The sequence below is a fragment of the Choloepus didactylus genome, chromosome 15 (assembly GCF_015220235.1).
Source record: "Choloepus didactylus isolate mChoDid1 chromosome 15, mChoDid1.pri, whole genome shotgun sequence".
Classification (NCBI taxonomy): domain Eukaryota; kingdom Metazoa; phylum Chordata; class Mammalia; order Pilosa; family Megalonychidae; genus Choloepus; species Choloepus didactylus.
This window is the reverse complement of record NC_051321.1, coordinates 70,328,139-70,341,778: the sequence shown is the minus strand read 5'-3', so window position 1 is coordinate 70,341,778 and position 13,640 is coordinate 70,328,139. Positions and strand designations below refer to the sequence as shown.

General features: G+C 52.7%; 1 protein-coding gene across 25 annotated transcripts in view; it reads left to right on the top strand.

Moving 5' to 3' along the window:
• Nucleotides 1–13,640, top strand: part of CAMK2G (calcium/calmodulin dependent protein kinase II gamma) — a 52,525-nt gene that overhangs the window by 5,186 nt on the left and 33,699 nt on the right. For 23 of the 25 annotated variants that reach the window (XM_037805442.1, XM_037805464.1, XM_037805445.1 and 20 more), the window contains exon 3: nt 8,092–8,151. In XM_037805442.1, coding sequence (XP_037661370.1) covers nt 8,092–8,151 — 60 coding nt within the window. Of the gene's footprint in view, nt 1–4,281; nt 4,375–8,091; nt 8,152–13,640 lie in introns of those variants that run through there. The other 2 variants (XM_037805460.1, XM_037805451.1) reach the window with 2 other exon arrangements.

The window sequence follows — 13,640 nt, the reverse complement described above, 5'->3', positions numbered from 1 at the left end:
TCAGGGTTCTTCCATGTTGTCGCCTGTACCAGCATTACACTTCTTTTCATGGCTGAATAATATTCCATTGTATGGCTAGACCACATTTTGTTTATCCATTCGTCTACTGATGGACACTTGGGTTGCTTCCACCTTTTGGCTATTGTGAATTATGCTGTGATGAACATTGGTGTGCTAATAGCTGTCCTAGTCCCTGCTTTCAATTCTTTTAAATTTATTTAATCTAATTATAAGCAAACGCTTTCCTCTTCCTGAGGACCGGGGAGGTCAGGGTAGGGACCACATCTGTTTCTTTACTTGTACATGATTAGGGCCTAGCCGAGCAACCTGACATATACTGAACACATCCAGGTTAAATGACTGCCTTCTGGCTTTGGCTTCCAGGAAATTCGAAGCCAGATTGCTAGAGCCCTGGCACCCTCTGCTGGCTTGGGCTCCTCCTTTCTGATACAGTGACCCAGGCTGCAGACCTGACCTGGCTGCTGGAGGGGAGGGCAGTTGAGGCTCGGAGGAAGAAGCCCTTCATGGCCCTCTCCTTCCTAGCTCCTGGGGGCTTCGGCAGTCCATGGGTTCCTGTGCTTGGGGCATCAGGTGAGGTGGGTGACATAGGGAGACAGAATAGCTAATAATTCTCCCTTCCCCATCATTAATGGCCTAATAGGGTCACTGGTGAGGCTTCCAATAAACAGTGACTTTTAAATTTAGTGTGCATAAGGATCACTTTGCAGACCGGTTAGAAATGCAGATTCATGGGCTCTACCGCCACAGATTCTGCTTCATGAGGTCCCAGGAATCTGCATTTTTCATGAGTGCCCCAGTGAATTTCATGCAGGTGGTCAGTCCATGAGCCAAACTTTAAGAAATACCATTTGAAATCAGCACCGGCAGTTCTTGCAGTGCTTTCTGGGATTTGCCACACACACCTTGGCCCAGCCTTCTCCATGTGGCCATCTGGGCACATGGGGTGTTCTACGAGGAGGGGCCTCCATCCAGGCCCCCCAGTTAGTGTGTCTATCCATGTCGGGGGCTGTGGCACGCGGAGTGGCACGTTGGCCACCAGAACAGCAGAGGCTGTCCCTTACTGGGTCCAGCTGGCCCTAGGGACTGAAACAGGATCCCTCCTGGGTGGTGCCAGCTGGAAGTCCCCACCCTCTCAGCATTGGCCTGCGTAGCCCCCATGACATTTGTGTCCCTTGTGGTATCTCCAAGTGAGACTTTCCTGTTGAGGATATGAGGGAAGTGAGAGGAAGAGATGGGTGGGTGAAGCGGCAATGTAAGGAGCGGGAGCGGGGTATGAGAAACCCTTGCAGCACTGAAACACTGGGACTTGAGGAAGCATTTAAGGAAGTTGTGTGCAAAGCCGTACTTTCCTCCTGAGGATAAAGCAGCCAATTTCTTTTAACGGAGAAGTGAGCCTCCTGTACCTAAGTGATTGGACTCCTCTGACTTGTCTCCCTGGACCCAGACTTAGGCTGGGCCAGTTTCACAGCACAGTCATGATGTGCTCTGTGTGACTTCTCCACATGGGCCTGCCACCCTGCCCAACCTCCCTCCCTCCCAGAGTGACTTTGGGCACTGGTGTCCTGGGGTGGGAATGGAGGTGGGAAGGTGGCCCTATCCCTTAGGAGAAGCCTCCACTTTCTCCCCGCTGCATGCTCGGGTCCCTTGTCAGAAGCCGTGCTTTGAGCTCTGAGGCTGTGCTGAAACCCTAGAGGTGAGTGGCTGACCCTGTTGTCTGCTGGGGCTGGAGGCAGGGACGGGGAGGAGTGGGTGTGACCAGTTCCTGCCCCCATCCCCATGCAGGTTGCTCTCTGATCAGCCTTGGCAGCCCAATGAGGGCCTGATCCCACGGGTGCCAAAAGGCTGGTGACAGGCACTTTGCACCTCTTGAGTGCCTTTTGGCAGAGCGCCTTTGTCATCTGCCCACAGCCAGACAGATCTACCCCAGCGCCACTGGGGAAACCAAGGCACCAAGCCTTTGCTAGGATTTTTTGTTTTTGTTTTTGACCTTTAGGTAATACCAATGCTTTTGCCAGTGCTCATACCCTAGCACCTGCTGGCATTGTGGCCCTTCTCTTACTCCTTGGCTCCTTCCTTTACCGTGCGGGTTCTGGGATTTTGTCCCTGTGCTGCATCCTGCTGTGCCACCCCCACACCTCCCCATTCAGGCCCAGGGCTCTATGCCCAGAGGAGCAAATCCCTCCACATGGCTGGGTGAGGATTCGCTCTTGTCTGTACCCACCTCCCTGGGCTCTGTTGAGGGGTATTTCCAGATACCCCCCCACAGACAACACCACCTCTATTTTCCAGGCCCTATCAGCAGCAGCCACCTCCCATCTGCTCCCCTCTTTTCTCCTCCCTTTCTTTCCCCTCCCCCCTCTGCTTGCTGCTGCCCTGGGAGGAGCTATTTTTAGGGGCTGCTTCCTGGGATGTTTTACTTGGGGCTGGTTACCACGTAGGAAATGTCACCGAAACAGTGGGCAAAGGCTGCAGACACCAGGAGTCCTGCCGGGGGCATGGAGGATTTGGCACTTGACCCTGTCTTGGCCCTCAGGAGTGGCCAGGGTGCCCAGAGGCAGCCTTCTTGGGGCTTGATGGCAACTCCATGGGGGTTTTCTCCATCAGGGCTCGTTTGGGAGACTTTCATTACGGGATACTTCTTGGCACCTCTCTCCTTTCCCTGCTTCAATAAAGCTTCCCTTCTCTTGAGATCCAAAAGGAAGATGATTCCAGTTTAAGGGATGGCCTTAACCCGTGCGTTTCAGTCTCTGTCGCACTGTATTCGCAGCCCTCTCCTAGGCCGGGGTGGAGGGGTGTGGGAGAATCTGAAGCTAGGGCCCCTGCTTTTACGTGCTGGATGGACTTTGTTCTTTACTGGAGACTCTTTGCATCTGCAGTGAGATTCAGAGGAAGGCCTGTCAGGCGAGGTCAGGGGGATTGTGGCTGGCGATTCCCGCTGGTTCAGCCCAAGGCCCGGGGCTGTTTATAAGCAGCTGGCGAAGGTGGATCAGGAGCCAAATCCCTGGGCTGCCCTTGTTTCTACGGTTCACAGTGACGCCCCCAAGGGGCCTGAGCCAGGGCCTCTGCCACTTAGGAATAAGGTGGGGGGCGCTCAGGAGAACGGCGAGAGGAGGCCACCCTACTGGACGTTAGGTTCAGGGGCACAGTCCTGTGAAATGTCTGTTGAAAAGTCAAGGGTCTCATTGAGATTGGAACAAATTCAGGGAGTCCCCCTAGCCCCGGTCGGGTTCTGTGTCCTTTTCCACCTACAGAGGGCTGTGTGTTTAGGTGGAAGCGGGGTCATGTTTAAGGCTGGTGCTGGCATTTGTGGTTTTAAAGTAATATCCCTAAATCAGCAGGCACATCCCTGGCAGGGGCATGGGGAAGGCCGTGGCCAACCCTGCCCTGGTTCCCCGATCCTGGGAGGGGGCAGGGAAGGTGCATTTGGAGTAGCCTTCCTCTCAGGGCTCTGGGGCTCTCCTCACCCTTTGCAACATGCTATCTCCCTTGCAATCTGCTTCCTCTTTTCTGCCTCTCTTGGCGCATCTGGCCACTGCTTGCCGCCCTTCCTGTGACACTCAGATCCTTGGACCAAGTCTTGAGGCCCTTGGGCAGGAGGTGGGAGAGGCAAGGCTTCCAGGGACCTTGTTTCCCAGGGACTCTCCGTTGCCCTGAGCAGGCTGCTGGGAAAGGGCCAGAGCAGGCCCCCAATGGTAATGGCAGCTTCTGCTTTCTGCTCCTGTTGCCACCGCTGCTTGAGGGGGAGAGCCACGCACAGGCCTGTGGTTGGAGCTGGGCTTAGGGCCGGCAGGGGGGTGGGTCTCTCCCTGGCAGGAAGTGGCCCTGTGCAAAAGCGGGAAGTGGCTGGTTGTCAAACAGGAAGGGGGGGCTGGGCTGCTTGAGGGGGCGGGGATGAGCCTGGCAGGAAGGTAGGTGGGAAGAGGGTCAGCCTTGGAAGGGCTGAGCTGCTCTCTAGAAGCAGCAAGCTCGGCCGTCACTGGCAGGTGGGAGCACGACTGGTGCGTTGTCATCCTTGGGATCCCCAGCTGAGGCCTGTACCTGGGGCCCAGGCATGACTCAGGGGATCGTCCCCTTTTGGGGTTGAGGATGCTGTGTTCAGCCAGGACAGCCCTTGCTGTCCGGAAAGATGCTCTGCAAACCGTTAGGTTGTTCCTGAAATGCAGCTGCTGCTGGGGTGAAATACTCTGCCTTTCCCCGGTCCTGGAGGGGGCTACAGGACAGGGAGCATGGGGTGGGGACAGGAGACAACAGCTGGGCTGAGGGCTGGGCTGTGCGTGGTGTAGGGAGGCAGCAGCGTGATCGGCAGAAACCACACGGCCTATTGAGCTTCTGGATGGCAGGACGCCATGGCTGGTGAGGCCCGGGGAGAGGAGGGATCCCACCTCCAGGGCACCTCCAGGGCTGTCCCCTCGTTGCTAACCCTCCCTGCAGGTTGTAGATGCAGGGCCTCCCCCAGGAAAGCTGCAATGGAGGATTTCCCTTGTGGGGGTCCCAGAGGCCAGGTTGGGGGGTTCAGTGGGTGCTGAGGGGAGAGCGGATCCTCCCATCTTGGTGTCTCTGGTGTTAATGACAGCCAAGGCCCAGCCTGGGAGACCTGTTCCACCTCATCACCAGGCCCTTGGAAAGGAGGCCGTCACTGTGTGCCAGCACTGTGCTATGTCCATTACCCATATTTCTGCGTTTAATCCTGTGGTGGAGCTCTCTCCAGTTTAGAAGGGAGAAACTTTCTCAAGATACGTGCCCGGCTCCCCCTCTCACCTTCTCTGGGTCCTTACTCAAATGTTGCCTCCTTATCAATGCTTGAACTGACCACCCTACTTAAATTTACACTCTTCCGACTTCCCTGCTTTATTTTTTTATGTAGTACTTCTTACTGTCTGACATGCCATCGGTTTTTCCTTATTGTCTGACCCCCATTCCCCACCCCACTTGAATGTCGGCTCCATGAAAGCAGGGATCCTCTGCTTTGTTCACTGCCCGACCACAGCACCTAGAACGGTGCCTATCACGGAAGCATCAATAAGGATTTTTTGAAGGACTGAAAGAGGCTCAGGTGGGTTTAAGAACTTGACAGATGTGGCAGTGCCGGGACTTATTCCAGGGCCCTCTGACTCCAAAAATGATGTGCCGGTTGCTCCGTGGCTTGGGATCAGAGCAAGGATGAAGGTGCAGTCTCAGGGTTCAGAGAAGACGTGGGCCTTGCCCAGAACCTGGGGCCCAGCTTCTGGGGGTCAGGGTTATACCACATGGCTGACAAGGACCCTTTGGACCCTGGGCAGCTCCTTCGAGGGTCTGGGAGTGTGAGTCCGCGTCTCTCCTCTCCCTACTCTGAGTCACTGGTAAAGCCAGAGCTCCCTTATTTTTAGTGTTGTCACTGTTGTGGGGCTGTAACCGTTAGCCGGTAAGAGACTTATGGGAGGAGATAAACATTAATCTTCTGGGCCTTCCCCTCAGCTGCCACCTCCACATTGCACGATGCTGTTCTCCCTGCACCTGCCCAGGCAGCCAGGCCCCAGAGTTCAGGGTTGGAGGGTGGTGGGATGAGGGTCAGGAAGAGGGCAGGGGGGCCTGCTGTAGCTTGGGGGCTGGCTAGCTGGGTACCTCCATCCAAAGTCGGGGCTGGGGCAGGGAAGGCAGGGTAGCCCTAACATCCTCCCAGCCAGATCTGGAAGGAGCAAGCCCTCTAGCCAAAGCAGCTTCTTTGACAACTGGGCTGCTGAAGGCCATGTCCCTAAGCTTGGGACTGAGGGATCCCAGGTGATGTATGAGTTGGAGCTTACCTGGGGGAAAGGGGCGTCCCTGCTGGCTGTATCCTGACAGGAGCCGGGCTGCTCAGTGGTCAAGCCAAACCCAAGGGTGGGAAGCAAGGCCTGACCCAAATCTTCGGACATCTGGGGTGGATTAGCTGGGCTGCAGGAACTAATCTCTGCCTGTTCCCACCTCCTTCCTCCACAAAGCAGAGCTGTTGTTGGAGGGAAAGTTTAGGACAAAGCTGGGGGTGATTGGTGAACCCATACATATGAATTCCTTCTAGTCTATAATGCCTATATTCTCCCAGACTGGCAGGCCTGGGTTTGTGTCCCTGTTCTGTCCCTTTCTTGCTGTGGTTCATTGAGCAGGATGTTTAACTTCTCTGGGCCTCAGTTTCACCGTCTGTAAAATGGGGGTAATCGTACCACCTGCCTCATGGGATAGTTGTGAGGGTTCCAAGCATCGTGGGAGGCTTTACAGAGCCCTTGGCTCTTTAGGGTAGAGATGGGGTGAGGGTCTTCCCCTAACAAGGAAAGCAACAGTCACTTTTGGCAGGTGTGGACCTGAAGGCCTCTGCCTGGGCCTGTGAGAGGGTTGGGGTAAATTGAACTGCACCCCCAAAGCCTGGAGTCTTTATTTGATGCTCTCACTTTTCCTTATCCATTTATCCGATCATCATAGCAGAGTGGGGGAGGAAGAGGGCCGTAGGCTCAGACCACCTGCATCTACCGCCTAGTTGTGGGACCCTGAGCAGATGACTTTACCTCGGTAAGCCTCAGTTTCCTTGTTTGTAATGCAGTGGAGTGAAAATCAGATCCCCTCCTTCGCAGGGTTGCATGCTTCTGCCTGGCACCTCACAAACACTGAGTAAACGATAATTATTACTACTTCTGTTATTACTGGTAAACACTCATTAAGCCCCTGTTTACAGAAGGAGCTCTGCAAGGCACTACTCAGAAAGGTCCCTCCTTGAAGAGCTTGTGACCAAAAGATGTGCTAATGTAGATAATGTATAGTGTGCGAGTCCCAAAGGTGCCATCGGGGGAGGGGGCCAGAGGAGGGGGGAGGAGTCACAGTCTCCTGAGAGGGACAGGGAAGGCTTTATGAACGAGTTGGCTTCTGCCGGATTCCAGCAAGTGGAGATGGGAGGTAGAGTGGGGGTCCTCCTGGCTTTTGCGTAGCCCCCTCCCTCTCCACTTCCTGGAGTTCTGCCTTCTTGTGGGTGGAACTGGCCAATGTAGCTCACTCGGGCCTGGGGGCGCTCTGGGACCCTGTTCATGTCACCAAAGCAGAACTCTGGAGGTGAGAACTCATAGTAGCAGGTGGCCAACAAAATCCTGGGGAGAAACAGGGTTTGTTTCTGTCTATAAAATGGGCATAATGACAGTATCTACCTCCTAGGGTTGTTATGAGGATAAATTAAAATATGTATCTGCCTCGTGCAGAAGTAAGCGCCCCATAAACGTTACCTGTTATTATTTATCTTCATCATTATCATCTTGATCTTCATCATTGTCATCATTGCTCCAGGGTGCTATGAGGATTAAATAAAAGAGTATATGCAAAACTCTCAGCCCAGTGCCTGGCAGTGCAGTCGGTGCTCAATAAAAGTTAGGCATTCTCAGTGTTTCTAACAAGAAAGAGATTCTGGAACCCCTGGCCCAAAGAAATCCCTGCTCTAGTGGAAAAAGCACCAGCATTTTGAGTTGAAGTCTTGGATTCTAATGCCAACTTTGCCGCTGTCTGACCTGCGGTGTTTCACTTCTCTAAATCATTTCTTTATCTGTATAAGGTGATTGTAATACCTGTCTCGGGATTGCTGTGACAGGTTGCATTAATTTGGCAAAACATAGAAAGTGCATAGTCGGTGTATGCTTTGTATCAGTGTTAAATCTCTTGAACTTGATAACTGCACTTAAGGTGGTTACATAAGTGAATATCCTTGTGTTTCAGAAATGTTCATAGCAGCATTAAATGTTCAAAGAGCATGGTGCATATAATTTGCCCTCAAATGTTTAGAAAATAGATTTACAGCAGATGGGTGGATGGATCAATAGATAGAATGATATGGAAAATGTGGCAAAATGAGAGTTGGTAGATCTGGATATCTGGTGGGGAGGGATATGTTGGAGTTCTCTGTATGGGTTTTGTATAATTTTTGCGCAAAACTGTCCTATAAGTTTGAAATTATTTCAAACTAAGTTGTTTATAAAAAAAAAAGTTCATAGTTGGAGCCTAAGAATTGAAGGAATAAACTGCCAGGTGACCACACATAGAATGGGTGGTTGATGGTTTTTATTTTCTCTCTTCTGCTTTTAGATCACCAGAAACTAGAACGTGAGGCCCGAATATGCCGACTTTTGAAACACCCAAACATTGGTAAGTGCCCCTGCACAGAGCATTTCTTGGGTATTTGGTAGAAGTGGGGAGGACAGAGATCACCACTTCTGACTTCAGACCCTCACAGTCCGTGGGCCTCTGCCTGGTGTCTTTTTTTGCCCAATCAGGATAGCAGCTATGTCTTGCTCAGAATTCTGGAGCATTCTAGTTTAGAGACCCGAGGATCTCCATCCCCATGGTGCTGACTCAGGGCAGGGATTTGAGGTATCTGAATAGGTTTCTGCCTCCTTTCCTTCCTCCTCCTCTCTTTGGGCTGAGTTCCAGTGTCCTCGGGGTGTGAGGCTGTGGACCAAGTAGCCTGCCAGCTTCTCTCACCAGGAACCGTCCACGGCCATCGTGAAAGGGTCAGGATTTTGTTTCTGGACTGGAAAGAGTTTTGTTCCTGTCGCAGTGTCGTGCAGTGTGGTGGTCACTCTGGGGGTTTCCATAGCACTCCCGTTTGTCTTCCCCAGAGCCAGGAAAGCAAGCTGCCCGCCCGCTGGCTTCCCTGGAGAGGGGATGATGGGAGCCACTTGGATGGGAAGGAGAAAAATGAAGAGGATTCCTCTCTGCTCCCACCCTAACTGGGGGGACAAGAGCTCATTGTTTGTTGTTATAAAGCCTGAGGAGGTTTGCCTGCCACAACCCACTCCAGCTCAGTTTTACATTGTTCAGCTGAAATAGTCTTTGGCAAAATAGTTGGCTCCGATTTAGTGCAGAAGGGACAGAAACTGGGCTTGCTGCTGTGTCTGAACAGAAACCCCAGTCTCGACTTGAGGCAAAGCAGGGAGCATCTCCTAGGTTTTCCCTGAAAGCCCTGAGTCTTCACAAAGGATGACATGTGTTCCAGGCTCTTTAGGCATGGCCTGAATACCCCAGGGGCTCCCACAGGACCCCTGACGGGGCCCCACTCTGCCTTGACAGCGGACAGGGCTCTGAGGCAACTTGCTGAAGTTTGATGTTTCCTCTCAAGTTACCCAGCCTCTGGCTTCCTAGATCTCAGGCTAAAAACACTCAACATGAGCTCTTCTGTGGAAGCACCAAGGTCCTACAGCAGCCCAAGGGGAGAGGACCAGCTCCGAGGTAACCAGAACTCAAACCATGCAGGGCTTTATAGATCGAAATCAGCAGCTTGGATTACACCCCGAGGCAGATTGGCATAGCTGGTGCTCACCTCTGCCTGGTGCAGTGTGCTCCACGGAGTCAGCACCTTTCAGGGGCCTTGGAACCACTGGAGCTCCTCGGTGGCCTCCAAGGTTAGACCTTCACCTGAAAACAGCGAGGTGGAGACCAACCTGTTGCTGTTTGGTTGGAGAGGAACAACAGAGAAGACCTAGAACAGCATTCAAATTCAGGCCTGTTTTATTTGGCTGGCTCCATGGCCTAAAGATGCTTTTATTATTTGCCAATATTTAAAAATGAGATTTCACATTTTAAAAAAAATTCAGTTTCACAGCCTTCGAATCAGAGAGGTTGGCCCTGTGAGCCTGCATCCATGCATGGCAAGGCTCAGCTGGAGCTGCCCCCTTAGCCGGCCGGCCCCTGACCCCGACGTTCCCAGTCATCTCACGTTTGCATCACCTGGTCCTTGTAGGGGTTGTAAGTTTATGACCTCTGATCTAGGGGTTCTAGATCAGGAATTAAAGCACTTGTGTGACTATAGCCCCCCACAAGCACAGAAGGAAGCCTGTGTTGACAGTCTTGTGTTGGGTTTCAGTGTCAGGACAGTGACTCCTTTCCTTTATGCCCCTTGAGGACACCTAGTCCAGCACTGATGGCCGTTCTCATGCAGAGGGGAGAGGGGTGGGTGGGTAACGCAGGGGGCAGAACCCATCGGTATCACCTGTGGCACAGATGCACTTGACCACAGAAGGGTCAGGGTATGGTGAAGACCTTGGAGAAATGAACAGGAAGGATGGAAATGGGATTCTGGCTGAAAAAAGCCTTTTTTTATATGTGTCTGGAAATTAGATGTGCACTTTTTGACCTCTTAGACTTTATTTGGTGCAGTAGCCCTTTCTGTTTACCACCTAATCCCAGCCTGGGGTAGACAGACAGACAGAGGAACCATGTGTGCCAGCAATCTGTTCTGTTAGGAAAGCGGTGAGACCCGGGATTGGCTGGAATCTGATTGTGTAGAACGACCTGTCCCCACATTCTCAGAGATTTATATCTGGGGCCCACTCCTGGGTCAAGGGCAAGGGGAGGGCTGTGTCCTGGGAGAGCTGGCTGGCTGGGTTCTCTGCTTCTTGTGGGAACCAGGGCTCCTGGAAATGTGGCAGGGTGGTGGGTCCAGGAAGTGGGAGTTGCCATGGACCCTGGCCTGGCTCATGGAGGGAGAGGAGACAGTTTTGTGCCCTTCATTCCCTATTCCTCTCCTCTCTCCACTGCTCCACCCTGCAGAGCCATGGCCCTTTTGGCACTGGCCTCTTTAACTCCATCCTGCATGGCTACAAATGAACTAGCTGTGGAATGGTGCACGGCTGGGGAATCCGAGAGCAGAGGGCTCATTGGAGGCACTTGAATTCCAAAGGGGAATTAGGTGCAAGGCGCCACGCATCCCCAGTTGCCTCCCTAATGGATATTCTGTACCAGGAGTTGAAAGCCTGTTATGAGGCATAGTGCCGAAATCAAAACAACCCTGGGAGAGGGGCCAGAGGTGGGGTGTTGAGAGCCGAAGACGGCGGTAGTGTAATAGTCTAAGGTCTGAATGGAGTGCGCTCGCCCTCTGATGTGCGCGCTCCCTGCTCTGAATTCCTCTAATGAATAGACTCTGTCTTTCTTCATGCTGAGCTGCCCCAGCAGTTTCAATCGCAGCCCAGCATTGTGGTTTGGAGCAGCACTGCTCAAACTTTGACAGGCCTGTGAATCATCTAGAGATCGTGTTCAAATTCGGATTCAGTAGGTTGGGGGCGGGCCTCCAGGTGGTGCAGGTGCAGCTGGTCTGCAGACCACACTTGGAGAAGCAGAGCGTAGTGGTGTGGGCTTTGGCATCACATCCACCAGGCGTGAATCTGGGATTTGCTAAGTCAGTTCCTGTGGTCTCCTACAAGATACTTAACCTGCCTGCACCTCTCTTTCGTTATCTGTGCCCCTTCATGGGGTGCAAGCAAAGGAGCCCTGGAATGTGGAGCTGATGAAAATGGAGATTCAGGCTCTCAGAAGTGATCCGTCTCCTAAACCCCCTGCCCCAACTCAGTTCACAAGTTATTCACAAGTTATGCCATTTGCTTTGGGGCCAGGGCCCATTAAGCTAACAGTAACTGTAGCTAAAACAGTTGCAAAGAAAAAGAAGGAAACATCACTTCTGACTGCAGCTCCTAAATCCCTGCCCGGGCAGTGAGTCCTGCCCACTGGCTCTGGAGTCCTGTCTTGGGGGCTGGGGGCTCAGTCCCCTGCCAGCCCACAACCAGCCTGGTGGCAGTGGGACCTCCTTCCCACCTGGTCCGCACCACAGGCATTTTAAACACTTTTTTCAGTGCTTTATTGACAAAGATTTGTTAGTTTAAATGTGGAACACTGTCAGGTGGTTTTAAAGAATTGACTTTGTCAATCCCTGAAGGTAAGAAACATCAAGAAAAGGTATCCAGATGTTTCAGCCAGCCCTTCCTTCCTTTCTTCCTTCTACAGTTTTTAAAGAACAATGATTAAGTTTATTGCTGAAACGCAGTAAATACTTTATACTCATTTTCCCAGACCTTCCTGTTCCCTGGAGTTTATCTGGCTCTCCTTGGCCTCCGAGATCCCTCTCCTTACCCTGGAACGGGCTGGAGGTCGCAGCGTCTCCTTCTGTGCTCCCATAGACCCTTTACTTCCATGTTTGTGGTTAGTTGGTTACTTGTGGGATTGCTGATTGGAAGCCAGTCTTCCCCATTGGCCATCATCCCCTTGGTGGCTGGACGTGCCTCTCTTCACAGCCCCGTGTGTAGCACGTACAGCCCTGTGGACTTCAGAGCAGGTGCCTCGTGAACATGGCGACACAATCGGGGTGGAGGTGGGGGGGCTCCTGGTGACAGATTGGAGCTCCTTGGCCCGAGAGGGTAGGAGAGCAACTCCCTTGTGATGCTGTAATAGTGAGGGTTTTGGCGTCTGCTTGGCTTGGCTTCCAGTCTGGTTCTGCCATCCACTGTGGCCTCGGGTAGGTTTCCTTTTGAGCTCCAGTCTCTTCTCTGTCGGATGAGGATAACCGTGGTGCCTGCCCCACAGAGTCAACGTGAGGTTAAATAAAATAATGCAGCACCTGGCACCTAGAAACAGCTCTGATCAATGTTAGTTATTACCTTTTTGATCATTTTGATCTAGAATCTGCTGGGTAGTTGCTTAGGATGATACAGTCGGGTCTCTCCTCTTGCTCCCAGTTCCTTCTTAATTTTCCATACAAATGCAAATAAAAATTACGATGGCAGCCTCACTTAGATGAGGGCCCTACCTTGGCCCCTCCCCACCTGTGCCTCCTCATCTTGGCAGGTGCCTTCCTCTGGGCTGGGCAGCCTGGAAGGATGAGCCTGCCTTTGCTGCCCTCCTCCCAGTTCCCAGCTGTGCAGGGGCCCCCCTCCCTGGGCTCTGTGCATGGCCTTCCTGGAGAAGGGCAAACGACGGTATTGCTTTTTGCCAGTGACTCCAAGTCTGGGCATAGGCGGGTGCTCTTTGCTCTGTTCTTGGTCCTGCTGTGCTGGGTCGGGGGGGGGTGGTGGCCGTGAGGAGGGTGTCTAGGCAGGGCTGGGCGGTGAGACTCCCCCAGGAGAGGTTGTCAGTGTCATGCCTGCTGTCCCCTTAGCGCCCCATCCCGCTGCTATTAGTCACCTCCCTGGTGAAGCTGGTCTTGAGCTTCTGGGACAGCTGATTTCCAGGGGATTATTTGTATTGCACACTTTAATGCTTTTTAATAGCAAATTTTTAATTAAATGGAAGGTCCTTTTGGAAGCGAGGAAGCAGCAGCTGCAGCAGAGCTCGGCATGAGGCACTGAGTTAGACCAGAGAGGCACAGCCAAGGAGGGAGGGTGGCAGGGCTTTAGGGGAGCTCGACTGAGCGTGCCAGGTTAGTTTGGATTGAGGGAAGCAGGGCTCTGGCTGTAGCTCTTTCCGTCTTTCCCCAAAGCCCTCCTCTGTCATCTGCCAGCCTAAGAATGTGTGAAACTTTGCCCAAGTACAGTTGGGGGGAATAGTTTGAGGAGTCAGGATTTTAGGAGATGGGCCCCTTGCCTTTGGCCCTCTTGGTGAATGGTTGAAATGCTGATATTGGGATGGAATTTTGGGATCAGCTCAAATGAGGTAGGCAATATGGCGTGTGAACAATCATGAGGACCTGGGTGCAGCTCCAGCAGGCCTCCGAGTCCTCATTTGTCAAGCAAGGAGAACAAGGCAGGGTCATGGTGATGGGGAAGGGCCTCGGGTTAGCTGGGTCCTGTGTTTCTTGTCAGTGACAGTTTTGCTTTTGTGGGGAGTGATGTAGGGAAGCCCTCAGATCTGATGATGTTCTCTCACAATGG